General features: G+C 43.7%; 9 protein-coding genes across 9 annotated transcripts; 6 read left to right on the top strand and 3 right to left on the bottom strand.

Annotated features, from left to right (window-relative positions):
- Positions 1-1,117: 1,117 nt before the first annotated feature.
- On the bottom strand, positions 1,118-4,372 carry AOL_s00210g131 (uncharacterized protein; the record flags this gene model as incomplete). The annotated part of the gene is made up of 2 exons (XM_011128933.1): positions 1,118-1,151; positions 1,218-4,372. The coding sequence occupies 2 exons, from the start codon at positions 4,370-4,372 to the stop codon at positions 1,118-1,120; spliced, it is 3,189 nt and encodes a 1,062-aa protein (XP_011127235.1).
- Positions 4,373-8,712: 4,340 nt separating this feature from the next.
- Positions 8,713-10,318, top strand: AOL_s00210g130 (uncharacterized protein; the record flags this gene model as incomplete). The annotated part of the gene is made up of 3 exons (XM_011128932.1): positions 8,713-9,102; positions 9,187-10,074; positions 10,145-10,318. 3 exons carry the CDS (start codon positions 8,713-8,715, stop codon positions 10,316-10,318), a joined length of 1,452 nt encoding a protein of 483 aa, XP_011127234.1.
- Positions 10,319-10,785: 467 nt separating this feature from the next.
- AOL_s00210g129 (uncharacterized protein) lies at positions 10,786-11,463 on the top strand (the record flags this gene model as incomplete). The annotated part of the gene is made up of 1 exon (XM_011128931.1): positions 10,786-11,463. The coding sequence occupies one exon, from the start codon at positions 10,786-10,788 to the stop codon at positions 11,461-11,463; it is 678 nt and encodes a 225-aa protein (XP_011127233.1).
- A 105-nt stretch (positions 11,464-11,568) lies between these two features.
- AOL_s00210g128 (uncharacterized protein) lies at positions 11,569-12,687 on the bottom strand (the record flags this gene model as incomplete). The annotated part of the gene is made up of 1 exon (XM_011128930.1): positions 11,569-12,687. One exon carries the CDS (start codon positions 12,685-12,687, stop codon positions 11,569-11,571), a length of 1,119 nt encoding a protein of 372 aa, XP_011127232.1.
- Positions 12,688-13,325: 638 nt separating this feature from the next.
- Positions 13,326-14,426, top strand: AOL_s00210g127 (uncharacterized protein; the record flags this gene model as incomplete). The annotated part of the gene is made up of 1 exon (XM_011128929.1): positions 13,326-14,426. One exon carries the CDS (start codon positions 13,326-13,328, stop codon positions 14,424-14,426), a length of 1,101 nt encoding a protein of 366 aa, XP_011127231.1.
- Positions 14,427-14,947: 521 nt separating this feature from the next.
- AOL_s00210g126 (uncharacterized protein) lies at positions 14,948-16,972 on the top strand (the record flags this gene model as incomplete). Its single annotated transcript, XM_011128928.1, has 1 exon — positions 14,948-16,972. One exon carries the CDS (start codon positions 14,948-14,950, stop codon positions 16,970-16,972), a length of 2,025 nt encoding a protein of 674 aa, XP_011127230.1.
- Positions 16,973-17,459: 487 nt separating this feature from the next.
- AOL_s00210g125 (uncharacterized protein) lies at positions 17,460-18,140 on the top strand (the record flags this gene model as incomplete). Its single annotated transcript, XM_011128927.1, has 1 exon — positions 17,460-18,140. The coding sequence occupies one exon, from the start codon at positions 17,460-17,462 to the stop codon at positions 18,138-18,140; it is 681 nt and encodes a 226-aa protein (XP_011127229.1).
- Positions 18,141-19,722: 1,582 nt separating this feature from the next.
- AOL_s00210g124 (uncharacterized protein) lies at positions 19,723-20,372 on the top strand (the record flags this gene model as incomplete). The annotated part of the gene is made up of 2 exons (XM_011128926.1): positions 19,723-20,049; positions 20,145-20,372. The coding sequence occupies 2 exons, from the start codon at positions 19,723-19,725 to the stop codon at positions 20,370-20,372; spliced, it is 555 nt and encodes a 184-aa protein (XP_011127228.1).
- A 1,582-nt stretch (positions 20,373-21,954) lies between these two features.
- AOL_s00210g123 (uncharacterized protein) lies at positions 21,955-23,565 on the bottom strand (the record flags this gene model as incomplete). The annotated part of the gene is made up of 2 exons (XM_011128925.1): positions 21,955-23,176; positions 23,258-23,565. 2 exons carry the CDS (start codon positions 23,563-23,565, stop codon positions 21,955-21,957), a joined length of 1,530 nt encoding a protein of 509 aa, XP_011127227.1.
- Between the last annotated feature and the right edge of the window lie 290 nt (positions 23,566-23,855).

Here is a 23,855-nt window from a genome sequence, read left to right as displayed (position 1 = left end):
TTTATTCAATTTATTCAATTTATTCAATTTATTCAATTTATTCAATTTATTCAATCTATTCAATCTATTCAATCTGTCCAATCTATCCAATCTATCCAATCTATCCAACCCTCGTACCCAGAACCAGAAGACATCGACAAATACCAATTCACTAGCTTTCAAATTAAAACCCCAAAATCAGAACTCCCGTATGTATATCTCTATACCGCCTTTATGACTAATTCACTTATACGAAGGACCATAATACCTTGTCTCGTCGCCAGACTCCTCAACTATGATAATACCCACCATCGCATATCTCATATCTCATATCTCATATCTCATAAACCCACCAGCTTATCGACTCAACAGTCTACCAGAACATCATCAAATCCTCATTAAAAGAAATTAAGCGTCACATCATAACATCAAATCATATCACCATAAATCATCATCACAATCATCACAAAAACTCACGGTTACGAACTCAAAAAAAAAAAAAAAAATTTCGAAAGAGAAACCAAAACATGAAGTAATGATCAATCCCAAAAGATATGAAATGGAAGGTAGTAAAAAAAAGTCTATAAGTTCTTTTATACTAAACAACATTGATAATAACATAATAAAAAGCACAATAGTCTAACGTAATTCTATATCATAACGAAAAGGCGTGAAAAGGAAAAACCACTCAGTGTCACAAATCACCCTCCATTCCTCCCCCCTCTCAAAGGTCGAAAAGGTGGGTAAAGGATTCGTAGACAAAGACCCCGCATCCGTCCAAACTAGCCCTGATATCTCTATTCATTTCCCCCACCTTCTCCATCGGATAGGTTGTCGAAATTGGGAATGAAAAAAAGGTAGAAGAATAATGCGTCGAAGAATAAAAGGGCAGAGAGGTTGGCGGCGTGCAAACCCCGACAGAACTGCGCAGCTCGCGTTCAGAACATCAGGCAGAAGTACACCAGGAGGCTCGTGGTAGTGTTTGTAAATATAACAATGATAAAAAAATAAGAATTACGTCAGAACAAGAAAAAGGGTATGTAACGGAAGATGATGCATCATAGTCGGGGGGTCCGGTTGATTAGGGAGTGTGTAGGTAAAAGGTGAATGTCGGGCCCCGAGGAATACGGCGAATCGTCTAATCGTCCTCATCAGAGAAGACCTCCTCACCACTAAAGACAAAATATATTAGGATCATAGCTTCAAAATATAAGTATGTATGATGAATTGCAACTTACCGCTTGCGCCTGGCCATACGGTCCTTCTTCTTCTTTCGGAGTTCGCTGGAGGTGAGCTTCTTCTTCTTGGTAACCTCGATCTTGTTACCAAGGGCATCGAACTGATCACCGGCCTCCTTCTCCTCAATACGAGGACCGCTACCTTGACCTTGGACCCAGTTGTGGCCGGATGGGGTCATCTTACCGTCAATGACGGACCAGACTTCCTCAGTGAGACCACGGGTGAACTCCTCAGCGTGGGTAATGATGACGACACCACCATCGAAGGCCTTGAGAGCCTTGGACAAAGCACCGAGAGAGTCACGGTCGAGATAGTTGGTGGGTTCGTCAAGAACGATCAAGTGAGGTCGTTGCCAGGTGGCGGCGGCCAAGCAGACCTTGACACGCTGACCACCAGAGAGACCCTTCATGCGGGAGTGGGAAACCAACTCAGCATCGAGACCGAAGTAACCGCAGTGAATTTCGATTTCCTTTCGGATCAATGGGCGGAAAGCACCGGACTCGAGAGCGATCTTCTGATCGATATCGGCGACCATCTTGGTGTGGGAGGCGATGAGCTCGGAACGTTGGATCCAGCCGTTATCGGAGGTAGACATAGGAATCCACTTCTCACCCTTCATACCGACGTTCTCACCGAGAAGGAAAGAGCACTCGTACTCATAAGAGTTCTTGAACTTGCGACGACCGGAGATGGAGACGACACGACGTTGGGAACCCTCAAACTTGAAGATCTTGTTCATGGCAAGCTCATCGTCATCGGTGATCTGCTTGTTGGCACGATCCATGGTCTCACGATCCTCACCAGTCTGGAAACGCCACTGGATGTACTCGGATGGAGTCTTGTCCAAGTGGTTGTCGATGTGGGCGAAAGCGTGCTGTTTGATGTAGGCGATACGGATGTTCTCGTGGACGTAGATGTTACCCTTGGTTGGGATCAATTCACCAGTCAAGACGTTGATAAGAGTAGACTTTCCGGCACCGTTGGGTCCAATGACGGCGATACGGGATCCAAGGGAGACCTGGAAGGAGATATCGTTCAACTGTGGCTTGGGGGTACCTGGGTATTGGAACTCCATCTTGTCTACCTTGACGATAGCCTTGGCCTTGGTCTTGACACCTTCGAGGAAACCTGGTTCTGGGAACTTGAACTCGAGCTCGGAGGCTCCGAGTTCGTAGTAGGACTTGGCAGATGGGACACGGGCGACGAAGGCCTTAAGGTTACCTCTGTAACGCTTAAGCTTGAATCGCTCGTAGTGGATGATGTGCTGGCAAACATTGTCGAGGAAACCAGAGTCGTGGGAGACAATGATGGAGGTACACTTGGAGTTGCAGAGGTAGTCCTCGAGCCACCTGACGTTGACACGATCCAAATGGTTGGTAGGCTCGTCGAGGAGGAGAATATCGGGGTCCTCGAAGACGGCACGGCAAAGAGCCAACTTCATCTTCCAACCACCAGAGAGGGAGGTGATTGGGTTCTCGAACCAAGTCTGTTGGAAGCCGAATTCAACCATGGTTTTCTCAACTTCATCACGGGACTTTTCGACACCAGCCTCAGCCAACTTCTTCATGGTCCAGCCAATGACAGTCTCCTCAGTATCAGCGGCATCGAGATCGTGCTCGACGAAGACAGTCTTGACCTCGGACTTGGGTGGGAAACCCTCAACCTGTTCACGGTTGATGGCACGCATGAGGGTGGACTTTCCGGAACCGTTGGGACCGCAGAGACCATAACGTTGACCACGCTTGAGACGGAGATGGGTCTGGTTGAGGAGGATCTTGGCACCATAGGCAAGGTTGAAGGTACAGTTGCAGAGATCTTCACCTTCCTCATCATCGGCCTCACCTTCCTCAGCCTCGGCGATACCAGGAGCGGAACGCTTGCGGAAGGTGTCAACGATGGACTTGGCGTCATCCTCACCGACGAGGGCAGCGAGAGCTGGGACGACATGCTCGAACCAGATCAACTGCTCGTTGGAGTTCTCATCGTAGAGGGTACCGGCGATGCAGGCGAGGTAGCTGAGAACTGGCTGGTACTTGCTGAGAACTTCGTTGTGGTTGCTGGCGGAGACGATGGACTTGAGGGTCTCGAGCAAGACAGCTGGCTCGGAAGCGTTGGAGACCTCTGGGATCTTACCATCCGGACCGACATCACCAACACGCTTGAGAGTATCGAGACCACGTTCGGTAACGGAGCGAGCTTCGGGGTCGGCAATGGTATCGAAGTTCTTCTGGAGACCGGGCATGAGCTTGGGCAAGAAAGGAGCAACGATCTGAGGATCCTCGACGAGCTTGCACATGTTGTCGACGATGACGGCGGATTTACGCTTGATGGCAGTCTCACGCTCAGCGAGACCACGCTCGAGAAGAGGAACCATGATGGACAAAGTTGGAGCAAGGACATCCTGAACGAAAGTGGTGGCACCGAGCAAGTGAATGGTCTCGGGGACGTTCTCCGGAGCAGCGATACAGTTGATAAGCTCAGGAATGAAACGGTCGATATCCTTGTTGCAGATCAAAGTACAGATGTTCTCGATTGTCTTCCTGGCAGCCTTCTTGACCTCTGGCTTGGTTTCCCACATAGCCTCAGAGATGACAGGAATGCTGTCCGGGGTCCTCAAAGCGAGCTGAGTAGGAGCAATGCGAGTGAGGGTGTCAATGCACTCGAGAGCAGTGATCTTCTCCGGCCACTTTCCGGCATTCTGGATGGAGTTGAAGATGATTGGGAGAAGGGCCTTGATGGCATTGGGGTTGACGTTCTCAACGATAGTGAGAGCGGTTTCGTGAGCAAGTTTCTTGACGGAGGTCATCTTGTCACCGACGGCAACAAGGACAGGTCCGAGAAGCTCGATCACGTAAGGCTCGATGGCCGGAGCCAAAGTGTGACCAGCAATGGCCTTGATGGCCGAGAGGGCACGCTCACGGACTGTGGCATCCTTCTTGTTGTTGAGCTTCTTCTTGAGGTCATCGACGAATTTCGATGGAACTTCGTGCTCTTCGATAGGACCGTTGACGAAGGTAGCAAGGTTCTTGGCAGCGTACTCGGTCTCGTCTCCCTTGGAAACGGAGAGTTTCTGGAGGAGGTCCTCGAGGACCTTGACCGACTTGGCGTTTTCGGAGGCGGAAGATGAAGCCATAGTATCAACAGCTGGGGCCATTATCTAATTGGCGATGTAGTGGGGTGTTGATGTTGGTGATGAGAGAGAGAGGGGTGGTAAGTGGGTGGTGGTGGGAAGAAAGAAAGAGAAGAAAAAAATTCTATCTGATAAGAAGCCTGTCTAAGAGATAAAACCCACAGAACAAACCACACTAAAAAAAATTCACACCTTCGTGAGAGGAATGTGAATTTCTAAAAATCTAAAAAAAGAAGATTTTTTTTATGGGAAAGCTCCGAAAGAAAGAGAGAAACTTTCAGAGACAAGGAGAAATAAGATGGCGAGGTTAGAAGTGTACTGATACTGGTTACCGAGCCTGAGAGAGGGTGCTCGATACGTATCCTGGCGTATACTAGGAACCTGACAAAATACTTCTTGAGAAGAGTACTGTCTATATGGAATCAAGAACGACGACGAGATAACGACGACGAACAAGAAATCTAAGGGGTATAATTGGTGATAAGAAAGAGAAAGAAAAAGGTTAACAGAGAGATAGGTGAAAGGAGGAGAAGAAGAAGAAGGAAAAAGAGGAAAGAAGAGGTGGAGGAGGGCGAGCAAGAAATATATAGTCAAGTACTTGCTATGTCTACATTTAGCTACTTTCTACACCGATCTACTTTCAGCATGAAGGCCACGCCGGACCTTTTTTTTTTTTTTTTTGAGACAAAGACGAAGACGAAGACAATCCGGTGGGCAAAAAAAAAAAAAAATTGATAGCTAAGGTAAGTACTATTTCGCTAGCTCGAAGCTTCTTCTTCGTCTCTTTTTTTTTTTTCCATCCGCTCGGTTTGTGTAGGTGGGATGGCGGTCTCGACGCACAAGTTTTTTTTGCTTCTTCGGATACATACATACTTCATACTTCATACTTCATATGTACTTGATATATGTATTATCCCTTGCGACAAACTGAATAATGCCCATGAAAGGATTGGGGACTTTTTAACAATTATGCCCTGCACTTTAAGCCCAATAGTATCGTCGATTATAAGGCTTTATGCATCGGACGAGCATGGGTCTGTCAGCCAAAGAAAAATAGAAACCCCCCAAAAAAGGGCTCCGGACAGGGGAGAGCTACTTCGAACTAACTATCGCAATCCCTGTCACTTTCGCGCACTGAAAAAAAAAATTTAGAACTTTTTTTTTTTGGTTGAGAAGGAGAAAAGAAAGCCACCGATTGCGATAGAATTGGAAACAAAAACATTGGGATCTACGTAGACTATTCAAGATCAATTAATTGTTTTGTCCTGAAATGAACTGAATTGTGATTGTTCAAGCTTTGGAAATATGTATTGATCAACCGTTAGCTGTTTGACCCTAAATTGTTAATTGTCAATTATGGCCACCACGGGAGAGTCCGCGAATGCACGAGCTATCACCGCAGCTGCACCATTCTTGACAGATTGCCACATTATTCCTTTTCTCTCTCGGGATATGTAAAAAAAAGGATCTTATCTTGTCCATCTGGCGGCCGTCAGGATCCGAGCAAAATATCTGCAGACCCATAGATCTTTTGGCCGCCGCGAAGATTCTGCTTTTCAACATTTGTGAGGCGATCTCGCAGGACGGAGAGGGAAAAAATTTTTGTGAATTTTGATTTTATCCCCCCCGGAACTTATTCCATAGATCCGCTTTCATCGAGCGCGGGGCGTCATGGCTGGGATAAAAAAGGGCTGTTGTCCTACATGTATGTAGGTATGTGCAAGTAAGCTTATTTGTTCAACTGGCCGCCAAGGTGTAGTTGGATGTTTGAAGTTCGATAGCATTTGCCGCTGAGAAGTTTCTTCTTCTTCCAACAATTGCCCCTCAAACAGATAAGTATACTATTAACTATTCATATTGCTTCATCATGAGATTTCACTTCAACTTCCTTTTATCTACCCAAACAGGTCCTTCTAAATCCAGTATATTATGCGATATCTCTTCTTCCTCTTCTTCTTTTTTCTCTCTCTTGGGTGCTAGTTGAAACTTGAGGCACATAAATGTAAAATACACCCCGGTCGGTGAGCGCGCTCCGAAGTCGAGTTCGAGTGGGATGGCTGCCACACCAGTCCATAGCTTAATTCAGCCATCCCACGCTCTTTTTTTTTTTTTTTGGGACACTGTTCCGTCTATGTAGACCCTTCTTCCTTCACATGTCTTCGGAAAATCATTTTTCTGGGTCTTCTTTTATTTTTTATTTTTTTTTATTTTTATTTTTTTTGGGGGGGTTCGCTGACTCGCTAGTACTTCCGTTCGACAAATCAGATTTCAAGAATTCGCAGCATGTTCTTCTTCCTCCTCCCAACTTTTTTTATTTTTTATTTTTATCCCTCAACCGTGCCATTGAATTATTCCTTCATCAGTAATGGATACTTTAAGTATGTAAGTATCTGTATGAATTAACAACGAAGTGTACGTAGTAAAAGAAAAGTAACATCCAAGCCTCCATCTCGGATGCACCGTTCTCAAAACGGAATTCTACCACAACCAATCCCCCCTCCAAATAAAAAAAAGTCTACATGTAGCTAGGGTATTGGTCCTGTATCTAGAGCTCCAGCTTGGATGATAGATCCGAGCTCGAGGGGGGGTATCTCTTGCATTGCATGATCTTGAGATGTACTATGTAAGGAAAAAGGGGGTTGCAGGTATGAAGTATTCTAGTAAAAGACGTGGCAGCCGTCGGTAAGCTTGCTAGCATGCTTTGACAGTTAGACGTATGTTCGTACATACATACATACATACATACATACATACTCACATATTAACAACTAAGTACCTAAGTAAAGGGTTTGAAACAAATCGGAGTTCTACATTCGTTCTTCCTCGCTTTCTAGCGGCTGTGGATTTCTTTCTAGTAGCTGTCTTACTTTTTTTTTCTCTTGTCGCGGTTGGATGGATGGATGTATACGAAGATCCCGAGATACATACAAAGGCAACGTCACACTCCAATATTCTTAGAAGGTTATCATACCCGATATCCCTCCACAAAACATGGGGCATCCGGGGATTCTCTCTTTCTAGGATGAAATATACCCCAAACTTCCATAGTTACCCCGTGGAGAAAAATAATCACTTAGACATTCAATCCCCAAATGTTCATATGAAACTTTTTTGTCCCATCCGAAAAAAAAAAATTTGTTCGCTTGTTCTTCCAGATATCTTGGCATCACATGGTCTTGGCAATAAATCAAAGCTTGGCTTTTTTCAGCCTCGTCGAATCGGATTACATCATTTGAATAAAAGAAGTGTTCGTTTCGGAAAATATCAATATTTGGAAAAAAAAAAAAAAAAAAAAAAAAAAAAGGATAAATTCGATTTCCGACTGGTTGAACCTGGTTCGTGTCAGGGTTCCACTATCCGACGACCGTGGATTTGGATGAACAAACGGTGCCGCATTCTTTATTTTTTATTAATAGTAGTCAAAATGAATGTAAATGCTGCGACTTAGGTCGAGGTTGTAATATGCAACAAAATCAGCACAGTTGAAACTTTCTTCGATGGATACCTACCTAAATATGTGAATATAGTATATAAGTACTTAATTATACACTGCTATTAGAGAGCATATTACTTTGTAGAGTTTGATGGTTTTAAAACAAGTCAGACTTTGCTCTTTGTATACCTCATATGCCATGCATGCTCCCGATATATATATTTCACCTTTCATGAGATCGGTGTTTAGGAGACTAATATATTCTTTTGACTTCGACTTTGCCTTCCCATATTTTATCACGACCCATTAGCTATCGAGAATTATAGGAACAATTAATTTACCTATATTGTATTGTATCCCTCCCATCCAACCGAGAAGAAGAACCAACAGGCGATCTCATATATAAACTTATAGTTCCAAACCCCAACAAAGACCCTCTACAAAAGTCTATTCCATAAACATCCTTTGTAATCTCAAAAACTCAAACCCTCCAAAGAAGTAAAGAAATACAAGACGTCATTTTGTACCCTCCCTCCAGTAGTAATATTAATGACTTCGATAATGCTGTCTGAGTCGACTGCCGTTCGCGGTGATCTGATTTTATATAAATACTGATATATATACGATCATAATTACGAATGATAATAAAGGGAGAGCACGCCATATATATACCCTCGTCTTCTTTAAAATATCCATTCGTACAGACTCACCTTCTTCAAACCATACTTTCGTAACTTTATCACTTAGCTTCTACAGCTGCATGTCATTAATGCACGATCAAGACTCTTCGTTATCATAATCCACTCATTCACTACATTCAACGATAACCAGAATACTAAATTCAAGAATAACACCCCTATAATCACGACCTCACCAATACTAACAATACAAAACCCAGTACCTACAGTAGATCGATACAAATACACCAACAATGTCCTCCCAACTCCACCCCCACATCTCACACACCCCCATCCGCGTCATCAAGAACGAAAAATACATCCACAACGGCACCAAATCCTACGTTCACCTCATGAGAAAATGGCGATTCAACCCGACCATAGAACCTCAAGAGAGTAAATATTTCCAGGGGAAGCAATTAGCCCAACAAGGTAAATTTGCGCCGAACGTCGGGGGTAGAGCCACGACTATTACGAGACTTAAGAAGAAGGTCGGATCGGGAACTGATGAAGGTAGTGGGGGTGTGGGACTTGTTGAGGCGGAGGATGTGCAGAATGATGCGCTTTATTTGGCGGAGGTTTTGGTGGGGACGCCGCCGCAGGGGTTTTTGTTGGATTTTGATACTGGGAGTGCGGATCTTTGGGTATTTATTTATTTTTCCTTTCTTTTCTCTCTATTTCTTTTGGTTGGTTTTGTTAGGGGGGTTATGTTGATGGTTTTGGAACAGGTCTGGTCGAAAAATCTGCCGAAGAAGACTCTTCAGAATAACCCCTCAAAGGCGGTATACGACCCTACCCAATCCTCAAGCTTTACAAACAAGAATGGTGCAACCTGGGATATCAGTTATGGCGACGGATCGAGCGCTAGTGGCACCGTCGGAACGGATATTCTAACACTCGGCGGCCTCACCATCGAAGCTCAAGCCATCGAACTCGCAAATCATCTATCCCAGAGTTTCATCGAAGGCGAAGGATCCGGTCTCCTCGGACTCGCATTCAGCAATATCAATACTTGCCGTCCGGAACCCGTCCTTACCCCCGTTGATATGCTGATCCAACAGGCCAATATCCCTAAAGATGCAGAACTATTTACTTGTAAACTTGGCAGCTGGCGTGATGCAACCGATGAACCTGACCACGGGGAGAGTTTTTATACTTTCGGGTTCATCCACCAGCCCACTCTCGACTATTGTGGTGTACCAGCTGCGAATATTTATTACACCAAAATCAACTCCTCAGCCGGGTTTTGGCAATTCTCGTCTACTTCTGTTACTGTGAACGGGAAGGTAACCAAAAGGGCCAAAAGCAACGTTTCGATCGCAGATACGGGGACCACGTTGGCATTGTTGGATGATGCTTCTTGTTATGCTATATACAAACAGATACCCGGGGCTAAATATTCGTCTAGCTATCAGGGGTTCATTTTCCCGGCTTCGGTGACGGAAGCTCAGTTACCTGTTGTGTCGATTGATGTGGGAGGGAGGAGTTTTGTGGTTCAAAAGGAGGATTTGGGGTTTGCGGATGCGGGGAATGGGTATATCTATGGAGGGATACAGAGTCGAGGGGATATGCCGTTGGATATTCTTGGGGATACGTTTTTGAAGGCTCATTATGTGGTATGTATTAATCATATATATTCCCTATCCGGGTAAGATTGTTTTTCATACTGATGGTGAATTTATATAGATCTTTGATGTTGGGAATAAACGTCTGGGGGTTGTTCCGCGTCCGGAACAGAAACAGAATCTGTCGGCACCACCGGCTGGGGATGGACAGGCTGAGGAAGGGAATTCGAAGAAGAATTTCTTTGCGAGGTTGCTTGGGAGGAATAAAAAGGTGGAGAAACAGGCTGAGCTTTAGGTTGGCCGAAGTCGAACTCTACAGCGGAAAGCGACGGAGAAGGCGTTAAGCCAGATCGGGGCTACTTGAATTGGTATGGCTGTGGTTCTCTATAAGATTAATTGGGTGTTTTTTTGTATGCTTGATGGGGGTTTAGATTGGTTTCTTGTGAGTTTTCTTTTGTGGTTATTGTTTTGATGAAGTTTTTGGAGCTTTTTGGGCTCTAGATATCGATAGTTGGTTAGTGGTTGATTCTAGAATGATTAATTGAATGGCTTGTGCAAGAAGGTTCTTGATTGTTTGGGAATCGTGGAGGTTTTTGGTGTAGTGGGTTGGTCCTTATATCGTATCTACTGTTTGAGACTGCAGTCACCATTACTACAACCATATCCACATCCTCCTCTATAAAAAAGAACAATAAGATATTATCACTCATGAAGTCGTGAATAAAATATACACCCACATATACCAAAAAAAAGGAAAGAAAAATGTCATCAGACTCCTCCTCCTCTCACTCGTCGAATTCAATATCTACCACTACTACCACTACTACTCAGAGTCCAAAAAGTCGGGAACGTTTGACTCATTCGGGTGGTATGGCTGATACTTCTACTATTGCTGCTAGTAATAATAATACTACTGGTATTGCGAAAGCCAAAAAGGAAAGACATACGAAACTGTTAAAAACGATAGATACGGCGTCGATTGAACATCTTCGAATGGTGTTGAAGATGGTGTGTAACGGGAGTGAGGTTATTGAGTATGCGCTTGATGTGTTTATGCAGCTTCTTGGGGATGATGATAAACATGAAAATGATAATAAAGAAGAAGGAGGGGGGGAAGTAAAAACGTGTGGGAGGTGTGGAAAGGTGTTTACTACTACTACTACTCCTAATACTGGAAAATTGGGACAAGAAGAGGAAGAGGGAGAAGGAGGGTGTAGATATCACGATGGGAATAGATACGTAGATATCGAAAGTGAAGTGTGGACGAAGGTGGAAGGGGTCTGTTGGCGGGATGGGATGGATATGGTGGTGAATTGTGGGGTGGATTGGGAGGAGGATCCTGTGTTACTTGAGGAGTTTGCGGAGGGGTTTAGGTGGGATTGTTGTGATGAGGATGGAGGGGTGGAGGGGTGTGTGGTTGGGGGGCATGTTGCTGAGTAACTAGTAGATTTTATTATGATTGCCTGTTTGGGAAGTTTATATGGGATGGGATATTGGATTGGATTGGATTAGATTACATGGTTGGGTAGATTGGTTAATACAGGTTTAATATTCTTCGTCTTCGTCTTCGTCTTCTTCGTCTTCCTCGCCGTATGGATCTTCGTGTTCAGGTTCTCTAACTCTCTTCCTCCTAACATTACTCCCCTCAACCACCCCCACAGAAGAAGAAGTAGTAGTATCCAACCTCCCACCCCCCTCTCTTAGATTACTACTACCGTTATTATTACTACTATTATTAAAATTACTACCACCAAACCTAGAAACATGTCTAAAAACCTCACACCCAGGCGTATCCCCCCTATCACCACAACACTGCATGATAAAAGCATCAGGACGATCATTAAAAAAGTCCTCATGATTCTCATCCCTGCCGCCGAAATCTCCGTCATACATATCCCCCCACATGTCGTGGTCCGGATCTGCTTCCCAGGGACCGGGGTGGGTTCGACATGCTGTAAGGTGATTGTCTGCTTCGTCGTAGGATTGGAGACAGGTTATGCAGACTGAGATGGTGGTTTCTGCTTTTCGTTTGCGGGTGGAGTTTGCTGCATTGACGTTTGTGCTGTTTCTTGGTGGTGGTGGTAGTGGTGGTGCTGTTTCTGCTGTTGTGGAGTTTGAGGTTGTAGTTGATGCAGATGCAGATGCATTGTTTGCTTGCTGCTGCCCGCGCCGTACGGCTGCAGTAGTTACAGCAGCAGCAGCAGCAGCAGATACAGCGTCAGCCTCGGCCCGCAGGTGCAGCTGCTGCTGCCGTTGTTTCTGTTCCCGTAACTGAGTACTCTGGAAATGAAACTTCTGAAGCCTTTCTTTGTTTTTATTATCGGATTTGATCAACGCGGTTAGAAAGTTTTGAAGTTCATGTTTGCTTGCCGATTGGATTATTTCGTGGACATCTAAACTTTGATGTCCTGCTGTTGGTGTGGTATTATTATGATTATGATTATTGTTATTATTGATAGGTGTTAGTAGTGGTGGTGGAGGGGTGTATACACCTCCCGCACCTGAGAAATTCCCGAGTGTGGCGGCGGTGGTCATGGTTGTTAGGAAGGTGGGATTTGGGAGTACTCTTTCTCTTGGAGGAGGAAGAGTATTGGTGAAGCCATTCGCATTTGGAAGTGGAAGTGGAAGTGGGAGGAATGGCGTGGATGATGCGTTGGAGGTCATCTTCAGATCTAGACGCGTTTTCTCTGATTTACAACCACCACCGGGAATCGATGGAATCGATCGATCTTTACAATAAGAATCTATTACCCCAGTTGGCCAAAGAAAAAAGAAAGAAGGAGATATATTGGGAATATTTGATTGCTAATGGCGTGTTTTTGAAACGTTTGCCTGTTTTTTTTTGTGGGTGTGTTTTATCTGCAAGGACGACGCCTCGGAGGGGAGGAAGTTGTGATATGATTGATATGATTGATATGAGGGTGCAGTTGCAGTGCAGTGCAGTTGCAGTGCGTTGGGCAAACAACTGCTTAGTACTTAGGTAATTATCTTGGAAGGAGACCATATTACAGGACAGCCTTGTTTTTTATTTTATTTTGTAGATTGTCTATTCGGTCGCTGGTAGTTTTGATATGCAAATAGTTTTGTAAAATTTAAAACGGGAAGATATATAAGTACTTAAGTATATAAGTTCTGGTTCTATTGAAGCATCTTTATTCAGTCGGTTCTCTCATAACAATTACAAGATATCCGTTATACAAGTATCTTATACATCGTCACCCCACCATCAATCCAATCATATACCCTGCTCTACCTATTTAAATAAATATATAAAAATAAAATAAAATAAAATAAAATAAAAAATGCCCCCCTCAACCCCCCCAACAATAATCTCCCCAAAACCAAAACCTGCATCCACCAAAACACCACCACCACCCCTCCTCCTCCTTCAAAACAACCTCCAAAAGATCCTCCCCAGAGACCCCATCGAAGAAATCCTACGCAAAAGTTCCGACTCCCACATCCGTTCCCTCCTACGATCCCTCTGTTCTTCTTCCCAAGAAATCAAAGAAAAAGCCCAACAACTGCACAAACAAATCCTCGAATTACCTGTTGTACGCCCACCGGGTATTAACTTGTCCGACGGGAATTATATTGTTATTCCTAATAAATATAATCCTAGGAAGAGGAAGCCTTGGAATATTAATAATAGCGGTGGTACTGCTGATGGTAATAATGGTGGTGGTGGTGGTGGTGGTGTTAACACTGGTACACCTGGCAATGGTTGTGTGGTGGTTGGAGAGGAAACGACGGGGAGGAGGTATAGAGGACAGGAGACTTATAATCGGATGATGTCTTCGTTTTATCAGACGGAGAGGAATGCCAGACGGAGGTTTCGGTTTGGAAGGTTTGAGATGGGTGGTAGTAATAAGGGTGGTGGTGATAACGATACAAAAACATCATCATCATCATCATCTCGAAGGAAATGTCAAGATCAACTTAGTCCTACTTCTAACAATAACACCAGTCTTCCCGTCTCCCCACGCACAAAGGTTCTGGAAATGAATCCGAGGGATTCTATACAACAACAACCACCGCCACCAGCATACTCACCCCCACTATCAATAACCTCACTCGATCATATCGATTATAATAATAATCAAGAAAGGGTATCAACTCTCCAGAGTGAATATCACCAATGTATTACTACTACCAATGGTAATAATAACATCAATATCGGTGGATTCGCAGAAATGGAACCGATAAGGTTACCATCGATCAATGAAACGATATTTAGGAGGACAATGAGTTATAGTCTCGAGTTACCACCGATTTTGGGATTGGGATTGGAGGTTAATTATAATGTTATGGATGCGGTGACGGCGGAGTTGTCGTATGCTAGTATGAAGGGGTTGGAGCCTGGGGAGATTCGGAGCGCTGCGGCGGGGGGGTTGGAGTTTTGAAGATATTTCATTTTAGTGTAGTTTTGGAATATATATCTGTGATTTCTGGGTTTGGGGTACTTGAGTTTAGTGTATATTATCCTTTATTTCTTTATTTCTTTATTTCTATTTGTCGGTGGTTTTTTTTATTTAGGTTCAGTTTCTATCATTTGATACCTCTATCGAGTTAGTACCTTATACTCCCGATCAATTAACTATAACTACATCAGCTCGATATCACAATCGATCGATAGATTGTAGACAACACTATCATTTGTTGTATTTTTATTAGCAATCCCCGTCAAGAGCTCATTTCCAGCTCAAACCATGCGACATTTCCACGAAAACAGCAGATGTCGAGTATAACGAGTTAGTTTTCTAGTATCAGTACATGCCAGTACACCCCCATCTAACAGATGAGATCAAACGTTATTACCACCCACGAGGATATCTCAAATCCTTCATAACCATGATACCATAACTACACCCTCTCTCACAATTGGAAAAAATAGAGAAAAAAAAACCAGTTGAAATCCTCAAAAATGCTTTTCCCCCTCCTCCTCCTTTTAACAAACACCCCCCAAACAACAGCCTACTACACCGTCTTCCTCCGCGAAATCGGTCCAGAATGGTTCATGTCCTTCAACTACTTCCTAACCGGCACAAACCTGCACCCACGCTCCCCCTCCCCAACCTCCTGTCACGAAGTCACAATCTCTCACCATCGAGATCCCATAACCGCCTTAGGAATCTACAACCCTCCCGAAGAACTTCCCATCTCCGCTTTAGCAGTATTCCCCTACAAAACGCCCCAATGCGGTAAACTTACCCCCTCAGGTGCAGCTATAAATATTAAAGGACCACCTACTTTTATAGTAGTATTAAGTCCCGAGGAGTTATACGGATTATCAGTTATTGATGTTGAAAGGCTTGGGATTGAATGGTATAGAGGTGCTATTCAACCGTTAAATCTTACGGCTGAGAGGGTCGATCCTAGGGGTTTACTTTATGGGTTACCGGATTATGGGGGAAGTGGGGTATATATATGGGAAGGAGGGGGGGAGGAAGGATCTTATCAAGTACCGGAATGGAGGACTTGGGTTCCGGGAGTTGTTGAGAAAATTGTTGAGCCGAGGAGGTTTTTGGAGGATGTGGATGTTAGACATGATAGGATGGGGTATATTTATATTAGAGATTTGATGGAGAGGTATTTGAGGCCGGATATGAGGGAGTTGAAGGATAATATTACGCCGTGGATTCAGGGGTCTGTTGATAAGAAGATGAAGAAGAAGAAGAAGAAAGAAGAGGATGGGGGGAGTGGTGGTGATGAAGATGGTGGTGATGATGAAAATGATGGTAACGGGGAGAAGACAGATGTGAGGATTAAAGGAAAAGGAAAAGGATATCCATCCCTACGTGGTCCGTTATACGGAGAAAAAGATAAGACGAGTTGGTTAATTAAAGGGAATTGGTATACAAAGGAGGATAATACTCCGCTTAGAAGATCGAATGAAGAGGCTAGAAGGCAAGGGAGGAAGAAAGCTAGACAACCCGAGACGGAGGAGAAGAAGAGAGGGTGGACATTGGCTTATAAAGGTCCTAAACCGGGGTCGATTCCTGGGATGGAATATTATGATTTGCAGGAGCCTATACGACTTGATGTGGATTCTTCGTTGGAGGATATTAATATTATTGAAGAGGAGGAAGGGGGATTGGGAGATGGAACGGTGGTAGATGGGGATGATGATAGGTATCAGACGATACTTAGTTCGGCGGATTTACCTCAACCACGACATCGGATGGAAGGTTTTCAGGACGGATCACAAATTGAGATAGAACTTGAGGAGGGTGGGGGAGATTGGGATGAAGAGGTCGACGATTATAACGCAAATAATGAATGGGAAGAAGGATATTCGAATTCACAAGAACTACAGTCAGGATCCATCTTAGAACCCGTTCCAAAGAATTACAGTCCAAATGAACAACAGCAAGACCTCAGAAACCTACTCCAAGAAAGCGACATACGACAGGCCGCCACAGAAGAATTAAAACAAGAGGAAGCAGCAGAAGAAGAAGCCGTGGCCGAAGAACTAGACACTTCCTCAAATCTCGTCAACATCCTCAATAATAATAACAACAATATTAATAATAATAACGTTAACGTCGCCGCCAACGTAATAAACGAGCAACTCCAAGCCCTCACCCGTCTTCAAAACCCAAACATCAACGACCCAGAAGTCGCATTAAGAGCCCAAGAGCTACAGATGTTAAGTCAGAGTGAAATGCTCGGTAACATCAATCCCTTTTGGTATTCTTCAACCCTTCGAGATCGGGATAGAAATAATATTAATATCAATAGAATGCCGGGTATTAATATTGAAGATCGTATGGAGGGTCGTGCTAGTACTACATCCAACCGGTGGAGAAATCCTGCAGATCGAGATATCTCTCAGACGGGGGGGCAGAGGTTGCAATTGAGCCGTTCGCTTGAGGATTACCAGGACTATGAGGATTACGAGGAACCGCAGGGAAGAAATACCCGGCCTCGGGGTAGGAATACCCCATAGAATATAGATATTATTACATAAACATGTCTCAACCGCCGTATTGAATTAGTAATATATAACACTTCACTTCCCTCGAAACCACTCTTTTTTTTTTTTTTCTTCAAAGGGTCCGAACCGGAAGCATTGTTTTATCCCGAGGAGATAATAGTAGCTACTCCGTACTAGTAGTAGTATATACTAGTATCAACGAATCGCGGGTGATGCCGGTGCCTGCCAAGAGCTGCGTGCTTGTGTCACATACCCAAAACGCCATAGACGACGGTTTTTCCCCAACCCCAACGCGCCGCGTCGTCATTGCAGCCATTCATCCAGGAGAGGTTTCGAAGGCCCAGGGTCCTTTATCTCTATCTCTGTCTCTATCTCTCTCTCCCTTCAATCCAATCCAATTCAATCCAATTCAACTTCAACTTCAATTTCAATTCATCGTCCCCCTGAATACACCTACCTAAGTACACCTACCTAAATACCAATCCTACATCTTTCAAAGATGACGGACATCTACGAAGTCATCCAAACCGCGTCGGACCAACACGTCCGAACGCTTCTCCGCCTCCTCTGCGATAGCGACTACAACATCAAATCCCGAACCGCAGAATTCCACGGCATGATCGAGAACCTCCAACCCACAGTCACCACATCATCCTCCTTACTCATCAACAACCACAACCACAACCACAACAGCCACAACAACCACAACGACTCGACATGCTGCTCCATCTCATCCGACCGAAAACGAAAACGAGATCCCCTAGAAATCTTCTACTGCGTAAATTGCAAAGAATGTTTCATGGACGAAGAAAACGACGACGAAGCCTGTTCGTACCATCCAGGAGAATTCGACCCGGATAGGGATGATTTTTTCGCAGATCATGATGATGAGGTTCATGGCAGGTTGGATGATGAGGAGATGTTCGCGACTTATCCGCAGGGGTATCATATGTCATGTTGTGGGGATAGGGGTGATACGGTGGGCTGTTATACGGGACAACATATTGGGGGGAATAGGAAATTGAAGTCTTCGGGGTCTGATGATGATGATGAAGAGGAGGAGGAGGTAGAGGAAGGGGAGGAGGAGGAGGAACAGGCTAATAGTGGTAGAAGAGAGAACGGTGAAGGGGGGACGGATGATAACAAGGAGAATAGTAATGAGAAAGATGGAGTAAACTAAGGTGTCCTTTTTTTTTTTCCTTTAATTCTTTTTTTACTTTAAATTTTTTGTTTTATTTTATATCATTTTGGGCGGGATGCAAATGGGGCTACCGACAGCTATCGATATCGGAACTCGGTTGGCTCTGAACCATGAACCCGGCTAGCACCGGTCCACCTTATATTATTACTTCCCTACTTTACCTACCTTACATCATTTTCACATTGCACATGTAGATTGATTCATTCAATTCATTCAAAAAAAGCATTTACAATCACACAAATCGACTTGTTCTTTTTTTTTTTTGTTCTCTGTCACTTTTTTCCCTTACAAATAAATGAAGGATCAAGTCGATCGAGTCGTCCTCCTGCAGCCGCTTGCTCTTGTTCTTCCCCCCCCTCCCTCTTCATCCCCTTGCATGCTGTGCCGCGCTTCAAAAAAATGATTGATCCACAGCCACAATAAAAGGATGGATTCGACTTTTGCTTGCTGCCTACAAAAACAGCCTTAGTTTATGCAACAACAAAAAAAACCCCGTCACGATAGACGCCGAAACGTCAACCCCGACCAATGGTTTGCGCTTAACACCCGTTTACTTCTTTTAACCCCCCTGGTTGGGTGGTACATCATTCGTAATGGTTACTATGAAGGATTGATATCATGTGGTGAATAAGAAAAAGCAGAAGAAGAGGGGGGGAGAATATTTATTCTAAACAGAATATGTGTGATATCACGAATCCTTGGATTTTATGGTGGTGGGCAGTGATCGAAGCCTTTCGAAGAAAAAAAAATAAAATAAAATAAAATAGATCAAGAAAAGAAGAAAAAATTAAGAAGCTTGGTCCAATAACTTAACTCGGAGAATATACCTTTCCTTCTAACTGTACTAATCCGATTCGATCAGAACTGTGTAACAAACCTGCGAAAATAACAATAGGCAGGCAGGCATGCATGAACCCGAGTGGCAGAATTGAAAAAGCCTACTTTCTGCTGGACAACAATGTAACGGTATACAATTAAGCCTAACAGGCGTTACGAATCCAAGGACTTCGCCTCTCTTTTTTCTTTTCTTTCCTTTCCTGGGGTAATATTCTGCATAAAGTCCTTATTCTTTTTTGGGGGGTTCTCGATGATGTGGCCTGCAAGGGACCGATGTAGGTGACTTACTTGACTTTTACTTTGCCATGTGAAGAATGGTGGTTTCTATCAGTATAAAGGCTTCGAGGGTAAGCTGGATATCAGGCTGTTATATTTCATAGTTACTTCATCATTCTATTTACATACCTCATACATACGAGATCATAGTCCTAGCAGCTTCGACTCATACTCATACTTGATCAAGAAGTATATATAAAAAACAACAGCCTCGATCTTATTACCTTCTTCTTCTTCTTCATTTTCTTCTTCAGCTAGGGAAAATACTCGGACTCATCTTCACCCGTCTACCCAGAAAGAAACCACTCCACCCCACAACCCACCACTCAAAGAAAAGCACCCAACCACAGTCCTATATTTCTTCAAAGTACCTCCTCCACAATCTACCCTCCACCCCCCACCATCACCACCAAAAAGACTCCCTCCTCAACCCCTTCCACCGCAAACCATGAGTCCAGCAGCAGCTCCCCCTTCCCCAAACGAAGGAGTTCCACTCTTCCAACCCGGTGCTATCGATAAATACTTCCAAAGCCACCATTCCTTCTCATATACACCAACCTCTTCAGCGTCCGTTCTCAAAACCTTCAAACGTCTTGCTACAAACCAAGGCTGGGGTGAAGACCGTAAAAAACAGGAAAAGGAGAAATTCCAAAAAGCTGTTGATGCTGAATTTACAGCTCGTGTTGGGAGTGGATTCGAATTGGTGGATTGGCAGAGGTTGGCGAAGGTTATTGGGGTTGAACCTTTGCCGTTGAGTATTACGCAGTGTAAGAAGGTATGTTTTATTCTTTATATACCCCCCCGCTTGGCTTTATGGTTATTACCTATTGAGGTTGATAGAAGACTAATTGGGTATTATTGAATTTTTAGATGATCAAGAAGGAGAATATTAATATATACCATGTACTGCATGCTTACCGTCGTGCTATCGAGGTTAAGAATGTTGAGGATGTGCAGGCTTGTAAGGATATCAGACGGTTTAAGAATGTGGCGGAGTTGAGGAAGTATACGCAGAAACATAAGATGTTTTATAGGAAGGAGTATGCGAAGGGGTCTGTTCTTAAGGGATTGTTGAAGTATCTTCGGTGGAGGGTATAAGGAGGGGGGGTTATGATGGTATGGGAATTAAGGGGAGTTTGGTTTTGGGAGATGGGAGGTGGGAGATGGGGTTTTGTATGGGTTGGTTGGTATATGTCTTGAGGAGGGGTTCTGCTTATTGTTGACTCTTTCTCTGTTTTTTTGGTTTTTCGATGTTAAGTTGGTAGTTTGCAGTAGCTTTTCGTTCTTCGTTTTCTGTTTTCTTTTTTTTTGTTTTTTTTTTTTTTTTTTTGCGGATGAAGGACCTTTGATACTTTACTCTTCCCCAGCGTCTGCTTGTTCAACTATTTCTGCGTGTATTCAGCTCTCCCGCGTTAATTCTGCCTTCTGAAATTATAATTCGTCTTCAAATTTGATTTATAACTCTAAACCTTGATTCCGTATTAAAACCTCGTCGTTTTTGTCTAGTTCACAAGTTTCACTGTCCGGTATATATATACACACAGCTGTTGAAAATATTAGGACAGTGGGAAGTATAGTATGTACATACCAGACATAGTTGTATCCACAATTACCTAGGTAGTATTCCCAAATTCGAAAAAGCCCCCCAGTTCACCCATATATATACCAGAATGGTAGAAAAGTAAATTAATTAATTAATAATAAAATTTTAAAAATTAATATATTCCACTTCATATTCCAGGATTTGACGATACTTAAATACCGAGTACATTACCAGTAGTTGGGATTTTACAACATTTTCAACACGATTGTGATGGCTTCTTATGCGATATGGGTATGTATATACCACTCGGCTTTTTTTTCTCTTTTTTTCTGAGGAAAAAAACGGCAGATAGATGGAGGGGTGATAATTTTTAGGGGATGAAAGGGAAGGAAAGGGATGCATTGAGGTAAACTAATCCGAACGTCGCCACCAGGTTGAAAAAGCGACGTATGATATTACCAGAAACTTAGTAGTTTGAAGAAAAAGCCATCAGCGGTGATATTTAGATGAGGTTCGAGGAGTCTTATCGATACGGTGAGTAATCCAAAAGTCTTCAATGGCATTTTCTCCATAGAGGTTGAGGGTTAGATTGGGTGACAAAGTCGTATGTCTAAGGGCAAATAGTTCCAATATATACTCATACCAATGGGAAGGATTGTCGGGGGGGAAGATCATCGGGCTAGTCTAGTTTATGGATTTTAAGTCTGGGTCCAAGTATGAACTTGGTAGGCTTTCTTTGACCGTTGATATCATACGGACAAACACGGGATATTGATCATAGTTTGGTAGATCTGGGTGAGCAAAGAAGGTGAGGGAATCGGTATCGACAACAGTCAACTCATCGGTTTCAGCGGGGCCCGGGGCGGTGGCTCTGGCCTAGGTTTCAGAGAACCCGAGCATGCCTGGTCAAGACATCGGAAATACTGTCTCGAACGATTTGACTTCCCGACGTGTTTACGAAAAATCGAAGTAAGATTTTTTCAAATTGGTGGCGTAAAGCCAAAGAAGTGAGATTCTGTGCGATTGGGTGTTCGGAGGCGGTTTCTATTTCAGCGTCAATTGAATTTATTCGAGCCCTATAAGACAACTGAGGTACATAGCAATTGTGCAGTCAATAAGAGTCTTTCAATAGATACATCAAGCATCATCCTCTTCCAATTCCACCTTGTACTGACAGATACTCTTATCCTCAAAAACCACATCCTCAAGATCTATATAAATCTTGTTTTTACAGCCTTGTCTATACCAATCCGGAAACTGTATTCTACATTCCAGTTCAACCTCCCCATTCTCTTTATCTTTCTTCACCAAAAAGACGTATCTGTCCTGATAGCTGCGAAAAGGGTTACGCGCATCCGTAGTCAAGAGTTCTATCGGTCCATACCCGGATGGCCTTCTAACAAACTGTACATATTCCAGGTCCTCAAGTCCGCCATTCACCCAGTCCTTTATTATCTCCATCATTCCTCGCTTTTCCTCCATGGGGATACCTTTAAATAGATCAGTTTGACTCGACGGCCAGTGAAGAAGCCTAAGTCTTTTCAACCGCTGTAGTCTCTTCAGCTGATGGTATTTTGGAAAATGCTCCTGGTTTCCATCCCTGCTGTACCCTGCCGAATCTAGAGTGAGGTATTGAACATTTGGGAACACCTTGGTGATAACATCGAAGGTCCTTGAAACGATCCATCGCTTGATCAATATCGAAAGGTTTGTCAACATGGGATATCTTACCGCCAGGGTGTCCAGGTACCCAACCCACAAATCATCCTGACAATCCCCGGTGTAGATATCCTTTACCATCATTGTCAACTTTCGTAGCGTGGGGGCTGACGAACGGAGGAGTTTCAAATGGATATTTTCGTGGGAGTCCTCGGAGTATTCGAAGAAATTTACGAAATTGGTACTTTTGAACGCCAATTCCTTCAGATTGGGAAGGTTATAGCTCTCATCCCTCAGATCCAGTTCCTCGTGGAATTCATCGGGAAGCCAAAATTTGCATCCGCTGTAAGTTTCTTGTACAACAGAGCGACTACACTCATATGGATATTCTAGGGCCTCCTGGGATTGGGGGAACAAGTCGAACTGACTGATTCTTAGAGTTCGGATGTTTCGACGATGGATTGGAGAGTTCGATAACCCTTGGACTATTTCTGACATAGCAAGGTATATGAAGATGGTCGATGAATTATCTTTATGGTCACTCGTAAATTGAATGTTGACCCCCCTGAGACCAGGGAATGAGAGAAGTAATTCGACTATTTCTTCAGAAATACGTCGTTCGCGGTTGGCAATACGCCGAAAACGCGAAATAACAGTATTTAAGTACTTGGGCGCTTCTGGTACGACGACAGTGGCGTGCCTATATCATCATCCAATTGTTTAAAACCCCCTAGTCTTTCCAAAAAAAAAAAAAGGGTATAATCAATCAATCATTCCATACCTAACAAATGGGCGAATTGAAGCCAAACTCCCAGTCTTAAACAGTTCTCGCGATACTGTGTCCAAAATGACATGAGAAAAAAGAGCCGGTGCGACGAGGTTCCGGTAGTATTTGGAACACCCGGAAAGGTTTTTCATAGAGTCGGCGCTCATGAAGGAGAATATGACATCCCATATATCCACTGGGAGAGCTGTTGCGAATGCTGACCAATTTGAGGCTTCGCCAGAGCTTAAGCTTAGGTTTGGGTTTAGCTCATCTAGTTTGTATTCTAGAGACCCTAGCAAGGGGTTTGTATAAGAAGAACCCATTTTATTCGGTCGAGGGTGATTGATGTTGGTATCATATATTATATTATATTGTGAAATCGAGCATAGCTTAGATGCTGGACCAGTACTGGATATCGATATCGGAAGGCTGCGCGAATTTAGGATCGCGTATATCCAAGGCCAAGTTGTGATCTCAGTCCACCGTTTTAACATGCTTACATGCGGCCGTAAAGACACAACCACTATGACCCAAGAGTGTTATATGCCAGCGTACAATAGCTTCTCCGGATTCATTAATTCGACCGAGATCGAGAGGGGTTCGTGATGCATAA

The sequence above is a fragment of the Orbilia oligospora genome, assembly GCF_000225545.1.
Source record: "Orbilia oligospora ATCC 24927 unplaced genomic scaffold scaffold00210, whole genome shotgun sequence".
Classification (NCBI taxonomy): Eukaryota; Fungi; Ascomycota; class Orbiliomycetes; order Orbiliales; family Orbiliaceae; genus Orbilia; species Orbilia oligospora.
Note: the sequence above shows the minus strand (reverse complement) of the source record. Positions and strands in the feature narration are given on the sequence as shown.